At 43.5% G+C, this 12,953-nt stretch overlaps 1 protein-coding gene across 1 annotated transcript; it reads right to left on the minus strand.

The window, feature by feature from the left end:
- Window positions 1-7,680: 7,680 nt before the first annotated feature.
- LOC106981998 (beta-defensin 103A) lies at window positions 7,681-9,039 on the minus strand. Its single transcript, XM_015080153.3, has 2 exons — window positions 8,859-9,039; window positions 7,681-7,924 (listed from the first exon to the last, which is right to left on the minus strand). Exons 1-2 carry the CDS (start codon window positions 8,995-8,997, stop codon window positions 7,779-7,781), a joined length of 285 nt encoding a protein of 94 aa, XP_014935639.2. The 5' UTR covers window positions 8,998-9,039; the 3' UTR covers window positions 7,681-7,778.
- Between the last annotated feature and the right edge of the window lie 3,914 nt (window positions 9,040-12,953).

Consider the following 12,953-nt stretch of genomic DNA (forward strand, 5'->3'; position numbering starts at 1 on the left):
TGTGGCTTTGTGACCTCAGGGCCCCCTCAGTGGCCCCTCACTGCTTTGACAGCTCCCTCAGCTGACACAGTCACAAAGGCCTGAGGGGTCCCAGGGCAGGGGGACTCGGACTGCACCTCTTGGTGGGAGCTGGCATGGGCCTGGCAGAGCATGTCTGGAATACACAGTTTGCCATGTGCAGAAGCAGAGTGGAGGCAACGTTGCCAGATAACAATTAATTGTTTCAAATGGTTTTCCCACATCATTTGAGACCAGCTCTGCTGCCCTGGTTATAGGCTGGAGTTGAGTTTGACCTCCTGGAATAAAGATGACGGGGCCACTCAAGAACGAGCCCTGCCTGTCTTCTGGAACACCTGAGCCACACCCCTCCTAGCTGCTTCCTGGAGCCCTGGCAGTGGCCTCTGGTGGGAACAGTAGAGCGCTCCTTCCTATCTCTGTTCGCTCATTTACACAACCATCCACTCTACACACGCAAGACACATAATGCCTCCATCGTCCTTCCGTGTCCATCCCAAGGAGGATTTTCTTTTTTTAGGGCCAATTCTGTAAGAGGTGGCTGAGCAGACTCAGTAAAAAAGAATTGACTGCAGTCTTTAAAATTAATATATGTTTCCTCTGGTCTCTATAGTTGTAACAACACTATAGGATATCTATCCTAAAAGATGAGAAAAGAGGGGTGCCTGGGTGGCTCAGTCGGTTAAGCGTCTGACTTTGGCTTAGGTCATGACCTCACGGCTCCTGGGTTTGAGCCCCGTGTCAGAGCTCAGAGCTCACCAGCTCAGAGCCTGGTGCCTGCTTCAGATTCTCTGTCTCCCTCTCTCTGCTCCTCCCCTGCTCGTGCTCTGTCTCTTTCTCTCAAAATAAATAAAGAAATTAAATAAAGAAAGAAAGAAATATTAAGAATTTTTTAAAAAGATGAGAAAAGAGAGCTTTAAAGCTTTTAAATAACTCATGCATTTTTTACTCCTTTATCTGGTAACCATCGTGATAATCATCGTGATAATGTTAATGAGAGTAATACAATAGCTACAATCCGCCAACCCCCTTTTCTGTGTCCAGAACCGTGCTTAGCACTCCGCAAGTAACATCCCAGTAAGTTCATGTAACTGACACAAAGCCAAATCCCCCAACCTCCTGGCATCAGCCTTTCCTTTTGCATCCAAATCACACACCAAAATCTCCAGCCCTCAGAAATGCGGGTCGGTAAATCCCTTTCCAGTATTTCTTAGGTTCCCAGGGTGCTTGTGCTCAACTGATACTGTACCTGATCTCAGGCTGCAAGCATCCCTCACCACGTCTGGATCCGCGTTCCTGCACCAGCTCCTTCCGGCTCAGTGTGGTACTTGCCTTGTTTATCTGCTCAGATCCCAAACCCCAAAGGCCATTGTATGTGACAAAGTCTTGTGAATGCTGGAAACAATGGATGGAGCAGATGTGTGAGTCACTGCCAGAAACAGAAAGTTAGCAAAGGACATGACCCCCATTTTCCGTCACCTCCTCCTCCAGACTGTCCCTCTGGCATCCCTTTCCTGCCCTTGTCTGTCCCCGTAGGACGTCAGAATATGCCACCCCAAATATGTCACTTAGATATGAAGATTATTTTAAGCTGAAGGCAATTGAGAAATAGCAGATGTCAAAACAAAAACCCACAACTCTCTGCTCTCCCCTACCATTTGCCCGAAAGCAAGCCTAGACTTGTACTGAGGACTCTAGACGTTTACCCGCCCAGAGACAGCTGAGAGGCACCCACATAACAAACCTGGTTAACATAACATAGTTACTTACCTTCCCACGTTGCACCCTAAAATCCTAAAGTCCTTTGCCTTTGTCTTGTCACTTCTCTGCATTATTGTTCTCTGCTATGATGCTCTATAAGCCCCAGGTTCTAATCTCCCCTCAGTTACTCATCACTGAGTTTCTCCCACATGTATGCACATGCCACATGTTAATAAATTATATTTTTCTCACGTCAATCTTTTTTTTAAGTTATATTTATTTTGAGAGAGAGAGAAAGCAGAGGAGGGGCAGAGAGAGAGGGAGGGAGAGAGAGAGTCCCAAGCAGTCTCCCAGTGCAGGCCTTGATCCCATGAACCATGAGATCATGACTCAAGCTGAAATGAAATCAGGCACTCAACCGACTGAGCCACCCGGGTGTCCCCTTAGGTCAATCTATTTTTTGTCAGACAAATTTACTTTCCTAGGTCCCAGCTAAGAACCTCAGAAGGTAGAGAAAAGGACCTTTCTTTCTCTCAACCTCTCATGGGTCTGAGTCCCTGATGGTGTCTATACAGCTTCCTAATGAAAAACTAAACTTTTATTTTCAAAACATAGATCCATTTGGTGTTTATTTTGCTTTTCCTCCATATTACATACATCTCCAAAAGCTTTGCTGGAGCCAACCAAATTCCTCATTAATACTTACCTGAGGGGCGCCTGGGTGGCTTAGTTGGTTAAGCCTCCAACTTCGGCTCAGGTCGTGATCTCATGGTTCATGGGTTTGAGCCCTGCACTGAGCTCTGTGCTGACAGCTCAGAGCCTGGAGCCTACTTCGGATTCTGTGTCTCCCTCTCTCTCTGCCCCTCTCCTGCGCATGCTCTGTCTCTCAAAAATAAATAAATGTTAAATATTTTAAAAAACACTCACTTGAGGGGCGCCTGGGTGGCGCAGTCGGTTAAGCATCCGACTTCAGCCAGGTCACGATCTCGCGGTCCGTGAGTTCGAGCCCCGCGTCAGGCTCTGGGCGGATGGCTCAGAGCCTGGAGCCTGTTTCCGATTCTGTGTCTCCCTCTCTCTCTGCCCCTCCCCCGTTCATGCTCTGTCTCTCTCTGTCCCAAAAATAAATAAACGTTGAAAAAAAAAAAGATTTAAAAAATACTCACTTGATAAAGTTGGAAATAAGACCGAATTATTCATCAGATCATAAAAACACACCTGACTGCTGCAGACCATATTTTTCAGTGAGCTGGGAAATCTGTATTTACTAACACCATTTCATACTCCTCAGTCTATTCTTCCATTAATTTTTAAAATAAAAATTGTATATATTTAAGGTATAGAAAATTTGCTATATGCATGTAGAGAAATGATGGCTACAGTCAAGCTAATTAACATATCTCCTCACATAGTTACCATCTCCCGTGTATGCTGAGAGCACCTGAAATCTACTCTCTTAGCAAATTTCCAGGGTTCGATATAAAATTATGAACTAGACTCCTATGCCACACACAAGATCGCTAGACCAATTTGTCTTACATAACTCTCTGCCCCTGTAACCACCATCCTACCCTTTGCTTCTACGTATTCAACTCTTTTAGATTCTATGTATCAGTGACAACATGCAGGTCTTTTTCCTTTCTGTGTCTGCCTTATTTCACTTAGCATTTTGCCTTCATTGTTGTCCCTGTTGTCTCAAACGACAGGATTTCCTTCTTTCTAATGGCTGGTTAATATTCCATTGTGTGTATATCACAATTCTTTATCCATTTATCCATTGATGGACACTTAGGTTGTTTCCATATCTTGGTTATTGTAAATAATGCTGCAGTGAGTATAAGGGTGCATATATCTCTTCAAGGTCCTGGTTTTGTTTCCCTTAGTATATACTCAGAAGTGGGATTGCTAGATCACATAGTCTGCCTTCCTTCCTTCCTTCCTTCCTTCCTTCCTTCCCTCCATCCATCCTTCCTTCCTTCCTTCCTTCCTTCCTTCCTTCCTTCCTTCCTTTTTCTTCCTTCCTTTTTCTTTTTCTTTCTTTTCTTTCTTTCTTTCCCTTCCTTCCTTCCATCCTTCCTTCCTTCCTTCCTTCCTGCTTTCCTTTCCTTTCCTTTCCTTTCCTTTCCTTTCCTTTCCTTTCCTTTCCTTTCCTTTCCTTTCCTTTCCTTTCCTTTCCTTTCCTTCCTTGGAACCCATGTACTGTTTTCCATAGTGGCCATATCAATTTACATTCCCACCAATAGTTAACCAGAGTTCCCTTTTCTCTACATCCTTGCCAACATCTGTTTTTATTTTTTTATGCTAGCCATTTTAGCATGTGTGAGGAGATATCTCATTGTGTTTTTGCATTTTCCTGATGATTAGTGACATTGAGCATCATTTCATGTGTCTAATGACCACACAGAACAAAGGAAACAACAAAAGGAAAAGGCAGCCTACAGGTTGGGAAAGAATGTTTGCAAACCACGTATGTGATAAGGAGTTAACATCCAAAATTTGTAAGGAAAACATACAACTTGATAGTAAAATTACACATAACCTGATTTAAAAATGGGCAAAGGACCCAAATAGACATTTTCCAAAGAAAAAGTACAAATGACCATTGGAATTTACATAGTGATTGCATTGAATATACAGCTGCTTTTGGCAGCATATCTTATTTCCTTTTTTAATTTTTCAATATTTATTTAGTTTTGAGAGAGAGAGAGATACAGAGTCAGGCAGGGGAGGGGCAGAGAGAGGAAGACACAGAATCTGAAGCAGGTTCCAGGCTCCCAGCTATCAGCACAGAACCCCGCACAGGGTCAAACTCATGAACTGTGAGATCATGACCTGAGTTGAAGCCTGACGTTTCACCAACTGAGCCACCCAGGCACCCCAGCATATCTTAAATTTAAGAGAAATCAAGGAGGCTGTGGCCTGACCTTGCAGGAGGTAATGATGAAGGTGTGAATTACTGTCATCTGGTGGAGACTCTGTCCATATCACCCGGAGATGCCCAAATGTTCTTTCACATTTTCCTGTCTGCCTTAAGGGAGTGTGTATATCGGAGGCATCTTGTGATTTCCTTTTATTTCTTTCCCCCTTTCATGAACCTACTTTGGGTGCTAATGATGTTACGATCTTCTCAAAGAGAAGATTAAAAAAAAATTTTTTTTTACTATGTGTCCATTTTATTCACCTTTATCCTTTTTACTTTGGTTTTACCTCCCTTTGTTCTAGTTCCTTAGGGTAGAAATTCATTCACATTGTTAATTTGTGGGCTTTAGTCATGTCTATATTAAAAGCATTCGATGCTATAAATTTCTCTCTGAGCACTGTTTAAGCTACATTCCCACAAATTTTGGTACGTTGTTTTCATTCTTGATGGGTTTAAAATATTTTCTAACTTCCCATGTGATTTCTTCTTTTTACCCACTAGAAGCATGTTGATTAATTTCCACATTTTTTGAGGATTTTTCCAGATATCTTTCAGTTACTGACATCTTTGTAAATTCTACTGTGGACAGACACAGTGTGTGTCTCTCTATGGTATACATTGAATAATTTTAAATTGTTTTGATTTTTAAGACTTGTGTTATAGCCCAGTATGGGCTGTATTATATAACATTTTAGAGGATTCTGTGATTATTGCATAGTGTCCTATAAATTTCAGTTAGGTCACACTGCATGATACTGTTCATGTCTTCTATATATTATTACTGATACTTTTTTCTGCTTTTTCTTTTCACTATAAATGAAATGTCACAGTATCTACTAGTAATTGCTAATGTGTCAATTTCTCCTCCCCTTTATATCAGTTTTCTTTTAAGACTTTTTGGATTTTGTTATGAAGAGCATTCTAATTTAGTATTATATTATGTAATATATGTTATTGGTGAATTAACCACTTTATGACTGGGAAAAATATCCCCTTTTATTCCTGGTAATACTTCTTCTAAAATCTACTTTGATTTATAGGCAATTAGCCAACATAGTTAATTCTGTTTTCTTTAGATCAATGTTTCCTTAGCCTGTTTCCATTCTTTTATTTTTAATCTATCTTTGTCTTTCCATTTGATATCTCACATAAGTTTCTTATAGACAGCATGTATCTTATCATATTAAAAATTTTTTTTTAATATTTATTTATTTTTGGGAGAGAGAAAGAGAGAGCATGAGTGGAGTAAAGGCAGAGAGAGAGGGAGACACAGAATCCAAAGCAGGCTCCAGGCTCTGAGCTGTCAGCACAGAGCCCGATGCGGGGCTTACCCATGAACCCCAAGATCACGACCTGAGCCGAAGTTGGCCGCTTAACCGACTGAGCCACCCAGGTGCCCTTCTTATTATCTTATTTTTTAAGGAGCCGACAGTCTCTTCATTTGACATAGAATCTTAGCTGATCATGTAGAGCCAAATTTCCATCTGGCATTATTCTTCTGCCTAAAGAAAAAAAAATTAATAGTGCAGGTTTTCTGGTGAGAAATTTTGTTAGCTTTTTGTTGCTTAAAAATTTTTACCTTATTTTTAAAATAGACTTTATTTTTTAGAGCAGTTTTAGGCTCATAGAAAACTGAGCAGAAGGTACAGAGATTTCACACATCTCCCCTGTCTTCACACTCGCACAGCCTCCCCATCCACATCTGGCCAAATTGGTGCACCTGCATTGACATATCATTACCACCCAGAGTAATTCCAGAACAGTTCACACTAGGGCTCCAGAGGAGGGCTACAAATGCCATCCCTTTGTGAGGACTCTCTCCACCCTGCTGGTCGGAATGCACGTGTTCCAGACCGGTGTGTGTTCCTGGAATTGTCCATCCAATCCCTGTTGGGTGTTTTTGTTTTCCTCTGAGCTTGCCAAATTTAACCCCAAGGTGCTGAGCCCGGCACTCCAGCCGAGATTCAAGACAGTCCTCTTCTGCACTTGGGAGCTCTGTCCTCATCCAGATGCCCCTTTCCGGTTCTCCATGCCAGGAATGCAGGGGTCTTGGGCTGCCTGAACTTTGATCCATCTCTGGTCTGCTTGGCTTCTTCTTCCCTGTGCTCTGGCCTGGAACCTGCTTCCTGCAGGAGACTGGAGACTCTCACCGGCCTCCACAGCCACGGTCTCACACTGCTGACTGTCCAGCGTCTGGAACAGCAGTCTGGCATCTCTGTCTGCTTCCCCAGCTGCATCCTGTAGGAGGGCAGTTCCCACAGCTGTTCATCCTTTTTCGATGGGAAGTGGGATTCAGACTCTTCTCTGCAGGAGTCTGCTCCCCTCTTCCTGACAGCCGGGTTCTCTTGCCTTTGTATAGGGCTGGTGATGGGGAAGATGGGCCTGCTTCTCCATCTCCTGGAACCATCTGTTCCAACCATCCGTCGGGAGAACACTGTTCAAACCATAGCACCTTCAAGCCACTGGAATGTACTTCACTAAACCGTCTGAGCAGCTGTTGTGCTCCAGGCACTTTATGAGGTTCCAGACAGGAGTAAGACAAGGTCCTTGCCCTTAAAAAGTGATGCAACCAAATACGGAGATTGGAAATATGCAAATGTATAGGACGCAGAGATCAAGCAAGATTCACTGAAGGAGCACTGGGTCAGAACCCTGCAGTGAATCAGAGGAAATCTCCTATTCTTTCTGGAAAGAGGCACTCTTTTTAAGAAGGAGGCAGGATCTGCAATGGCCTAGGGTGGGGGGCGGGAAGGATGGGTTGAAGTTTGCAGAAGGGTGATTGCATGCCAGCGCAGAGGCACCGGTGACAGGAAGGCAAAGGAAATATTTCAGGGAAAACAGGCAGTCCAGTTTCACTGGGATACATAATTTGCAAAAAAGGGAATCAAATCTGATAACCCTTGGAAAATAAGCTCAGGTCCCCTGGGGGATTCCTCCAAATTTTCCTGTGTTTGAATTAAAGGTGAGTCCAGTAACACTTTCTAAGCTATCAGTTTGGTAACAATGACCACAATAACCAGAATTAAAAAAAATAATCAAGCTCCTAATTGTTTTGAGAAAAATATTTAATTTGATTTTGCTTCTACAAACTTCCAGGAGGCATCTCACAACACTTTACAACACTCCCATAGCGTTTCTGGATTTTTTATTTCTTTCTTCGGCAGCACTTTCGGCCGCTGAGAGAGCATCGGCCGATTTGCTCCTCCTTTGGAAGGCAGGTTAGCAGAGCGCACCTGCCGCTTCTCAAACTGCAAAACTGCTTCTGCAGGAGGCTTATAATTCCTCCATTTCCTGTAGCGAAAAAACAGGACACATGGAAGGCTTGGTCCAAGCACAAGGCTTTTGGAATTCCCCAAATAACTGGTCTGCTACCTTTCTTGTATTCCCCCCCGCCCAAGCCCCAACCCCCCCGCACCCCCCCTCGCCTCTCCTGCCCTCAATATACACTTCTATTTAGGGTCGGGTAGTTGGAAAGTGAATTCAGTTATAATCCTAGTTGTATACCTCATGGGGTGAACATACACATTTCTTCCGATTAAGAAATGAGAAAACACATGGTATAAAGATACTGGTTAGGATTTGGTAGATGCCAATTTGTAATTTCCTTTTTAAATAAAATATTACTCCAATCTTGTTTGTTTTTCTTTTATTTTAGGGTATCTTTTTTTTATTATTATTACCCTTTCTTTTTTTTTTTTCTATAAAATGAGAAGTAAAGTAGGGGAAGGACTAAGCAACCAGTCACCTGGGCTTCTTTGGGCCACAGCTCAGCCGAGGACCACCGAGGTGGCCGTGGGGAAGGGGCGTGGCCACTGGGAGCACCGAAGGGCTGGGGTGGTCGTGGTCCCCTGGGTCTCAAGAGGCCCAAAGACTCTACTTGGAACCAGCAAGCTAGTAACTGGGAGTCTGTGCTTCTGAGTTCAGATTAAATCAGTCTTTCCTGTTGGTGTTAAAGGTTTTTGTATCATTCTCTTTATGTCTCATGAACAAGTAAAACCATCTTTCCATGAAGGAGTGGTCTTTGTGAGCAATGTAGTCTCTGAGGAGTGGATCAGAAAAGACTGAGAAAATTGCTTCAAGGTCCCTGATGATTCTCAACAGAAAAAAAAATGGTGACGTCTGTTCCCATACAACAAATCTCCTTGGTCTAAAGTTCCCTGGAGGATGGGGAGGGACTGACCTCTTTGCAACTGTTTCAACCCGCTCACCTCCCGACCCATCTTACCTGGAACAGGCATCAAGAACAGGAAGGGCAACACGAAGAGGAGATAATAGATTCTCATGGCCGGCAGGCTTCGCAGCACACTGAGACTGGGTGGGAAGGTGTGTTCGTCCACTTTATAAGGATTGCAGGACACAGCCATAGGTACAAGTAAGCAACGGCTGCAATTCCTGTAATAGTACAGTGATGACAATATGACGTGTTTCCTGATGCTTCATGCCAGTGTCTCTTACCCCACAGACCACGCCCACTCACCCCAAGTTAATTGCAAACCTAAAGGGTGAAGCAAATTTGATGTGAGCACACAGCCATCCCGATGCCCTCTAGGCATCAGGTCCAGGTCTGGCTCAGAGCTGGTTATAGATATGGGTGGGAAAGACCCCCTCCTCTTGGGAGCCGTCCTAAGGCATGTAGTCTGGAGCTGCCTTGTCCCCACTGTGGTATTTATGAGCTTTCTTCTTAAAGCCCTGGGTGAATCTGAAGCTCACCCGGGACCAAAGCAGTCCAGCTTTGGACATATTCAGAATCTAGGTGTAAACTCAGGTTGGGTCACATCCTAAGCCTGCACAGGTATGCCTGAAATTGAGATAGAATGGGATCAGCTTCCAGATAGGAGAGGGAGGAGAAATGGGGCACTTTCCAGAGTCCCTGACCCTATGCTCCTTGGCGTGTGATGCAGGACAATAACTTGGGTGAAACACGGCTTACATGTCATCATTATCTGAAAACTGTCAAATTCATGAGTCAAGGTGTCTCATTTTCCCTCCTCAGAGAAGGAAAATGCTGGGATGATGTATTCGGTGGACTGGCACCTCTTCCTTGTTGATGACACTCCCTATACAAATGAGGGCCATGGGAAGGCACATTTAAGACTTCTAGTTATTCATGGCTCAAGAGCATTCAAGGAAGTCCAGAGATCAGGTGATTTCTACTGGATATTAATTTGATGTCTAAAGGGCCAACTTTTTTTTTTTTAATGATTAGACTTAAATATTAAGGAATCCATCAGTGGGTTATATTTGTCAATAGACTGTTTAATTGGGACCTGAAGTCACCATGACATTGCCTGGCTGTTGCATTGTGTGAATGCACTTAAAACAGATCCACTGAGGTCCCGGGGTATATTAGTTCTGGGACTGTGTATTTGGGATCTTGGCGCACTCATCGGGTTCTGTAAACACACTCTGAACCCCTCCTATTGATACAGACAAGTGCCACGTGCTTGGGGTCACATAAGCCATAGACGGGGGAGTTCTGATAAGTGTCATAGTAAGGGCTCCAGCACAGGGCTGTGGAAAGGTGGAAGAAAGAGTAAAAGGCAGGTTTAGATAATTTAAAAACAGTTTGGACTTGTAGACACTTCATCTTTTTATTTTTATTTTTAAAATATTTTTTCTTTTCTTTTTTTAATTTACATCCAAGTTAGCATATAGTGCAACAAAGATTTCAGGACTAGATTCCTTAGTGCCCCTTACCCATTTAGCCCATCCCCCCTCCCACAACCCCTCCAGTAACCCTCTGTTTGTTCTCCATATTGAAAAGTCTCTTCTGTTTTGTGTCCCTCCCTGTTTTGATATTGTTTTTGCTTCCCTTTCCTTATATCCATCTGTTTTGTCTCTTGAAGTCCTCATATGAGTGAAGTCATATGATATTTGTCTTTCTCTGACTAATTTTGCTTAGCATAATACCCTCTAGTTCCATCCACGTACTTGCAAATGGCAAGATTTCATATATTATATATATATATATATATATATATATATATATATATATATATTCTTTATCCATTCATCCGTCGATGGACATTTGGCTCTTTCCATACTTTGGTTATTGTTGATAGTGCTGCTATAAACATTGGGGTGCAGGTGCCCCTTCAAAACAGCATATCTGTATCCCTTGGATAAATACCTAGTAGTGCAATTGCTGGGTTGTAGGGTAGTTCTGTTTTTAATTTTTTGAGGAAACTCCATACTGTTTTCCAGAGTGGCTGCACCAGTTTCAAAGCAGATATTTTTAAATGGGGAAGGAAGTGAGTGTGGGGCAGGGTGGGTGGTGGCTGTACAGACAGCCTTGCTCAGGCTTACACAGGATAAAAAGGAGGGTGGGGTGGGTGTTGTAGAGAAGCAATACCTGCTTTCAGCCCAGGTGCAGGGCCAGAGTCATCCGAGCATCAGGTCACCGGGAATGATTTACTTTTCCACAAGGAACACAGACCTCTACAGTGAACTCTTGGTCTAACTGGTTCCTTCCAAGACTGGAAGGCATTTCTGAGGCAATGCCACTATTTTATAAGAGGTTCTTTGGGAATGAAAGCCATTATTCCTCATCAGCTAATTTGGAAGCAGGGGCCTGGGGGAAGAGCTATGGCAGTAGCACCCTCCCCACTACCAAATGAATTTTGAGAACGTTTATGAAAGTCATGCGTGTTTGTGGTAAAAATTCAAACACCAGAAGAGTTAGACAAGGTTCTTCACTTTTCCTCTGCTGGTAACTGCAGTTTGTCTTTTTTGTGGCTTTTTTTTTTTTTAATGTCAAAAGTACTTTTGGCCTCTCAAGTACTAGCAGTTACACGTCTCCCACCGGATAATGAATATGTGCCTGTGGTGTCCGACACACTAGAAGGAGCTGGTGCCACACCCTGGCCCTAGGGCCTCAAGTCACAGAGCTTGGAAATGTAGACCCCACACAGTGGTGTGCTGGACAAGCCGGATTTTCTCTCCCTCTAACAGAAGTTTCCGAATGCTGATAAGGTTGAGGAGGAGAGATGTCAATTACTTAAACTTCTGTATTAGTCTTTCCACTAATCTGGTTTTTTTTTTAAATTCTATTTTGAAAATATGGAGCAGAGATGTGGTTGATGCAAGTTTTGGGTATGAAGGCAGCACTAGGTGGAGGGCAGAGCACTGGGTTTGAAGAGAGAAGTTACTGGTTTAACTATCAGTCCTTTCACTTCTTATTTGGGTTTCCTTGAGCAGGTTTCTTGGTTCTCTGAGCATCTCCGTACCTCACAGCAGTAAGCACAGAGAGTAATGTGTGTCCCGCTAGTCCACAGTGAAAGGCCTCTGAGTTCATGCTGTGAGATTGACTGAAAGTCACCATGGGACTCAAGTATCACCCATGTGGCCCACAGGAAGAATAACCAATGAGAGGATGGTTAGCAATATTAAGGCAGCTTAAAGATTATGGCATGGGCTCCCAGCAAGGGAATCCAGAATATCCACTCCTTTCTTTATCTTATCACAGTCTAAGATGGAGGGCCAGCCACTGTCCTTTATAGCCATTTTCATCTTGTCATGACCACTGTTGGATAAGTTACACAGGCAAAGAAAGGCATTATCCCAGTCTTACAGTTGAGGACACTGAGGCACAGAGAGGTAGGTTGACTTGCCTCAACCCACCCACGTAGTAAACGGCCATACTATGAACTGCAGGGAACTGCATACATTTTCCAGGAACTCCTGCCCTCCACGTACCATATGGATTGGCCAAAGGGATGCCTTAGCAGAAGATGGGAGGGCACTTCATCCCTGGTCCCAGCTTCCACCAGGCAGGTCCACCCTGACCCCAGCGTCTGTGGAGTGCTCCATAATCCAGGCTTTGGGAACATCACCTCCTTCCTCCTTTGTTCCCTCTGGCTCTAGGGACAGTAGTGCCTTTCTGCTGTTGCAAATACTGAGGTGACTCATCATACATTTGGCTTCTCAGCTCTCTTCTATGACCAACCATCTATATTACATTCACACGATTTGAGATTCTTACATTTATCTCAGTGTCTCTACTTGGACTTTGACTTGGTCTAGTTGGTCTTCACAGTCCATGCTCTAAACCATACAATATTAAAGTTCTGTTAATTCCTCTCCTTGTGATATTACTGTATTGTCACCAGTGAGAATAACGCTTTGCTTATACACAGCCCTCCTGTATACCTCAGCCACATCTCAAGATTGAGCATAGATTGCATCTTTGAGATGGTGGTATGGGGTTGCGAGTCGATGCCAACTTGTTGTGGTCTCTTGATCATTCTTGTTAGGGTCAGGCATAAGGCAGGGTAAAGATAGGAGTCAGAGGCTAAAAAATTTTAGCAGTCAAAGGCTTTAT

The sequence above is a fragment of the Acinonyx jubatus genome, chromosome B1 (genome assembly GCF_027475565.1).
Source record: "Acinonyx jubatus isolate Ajub_Pintada_27869175 chromosome B1, VMU_Ajub_asm_v1.0, whole genome shotgun sequence".
In the NCBI taxonomy this organism is placed as follows: Eukaryota; Metazoa; Chordata; class Mammalia; order Carnivora; family Felidae; genus Acinonyx; species Acinonyx jubatus.

Excerpts from the sequence above, each read along its gene's own strand:
- LOC106981998 (XM_015080153.3), bottom strand. The coding sequence starts at position 8,997 with ATGGCTGTGTCCTGCAATCCTTATAAAGTGGACGAACACACCTTCCCA. Across the intron at positions 7,925-8,858 it reads GTTCTTGATGCCTGTTCCAG|GAAATGGAGGAATTATAAGC; the intron begins GTAAGATGGGTC and ends TTTTCGCTACAG.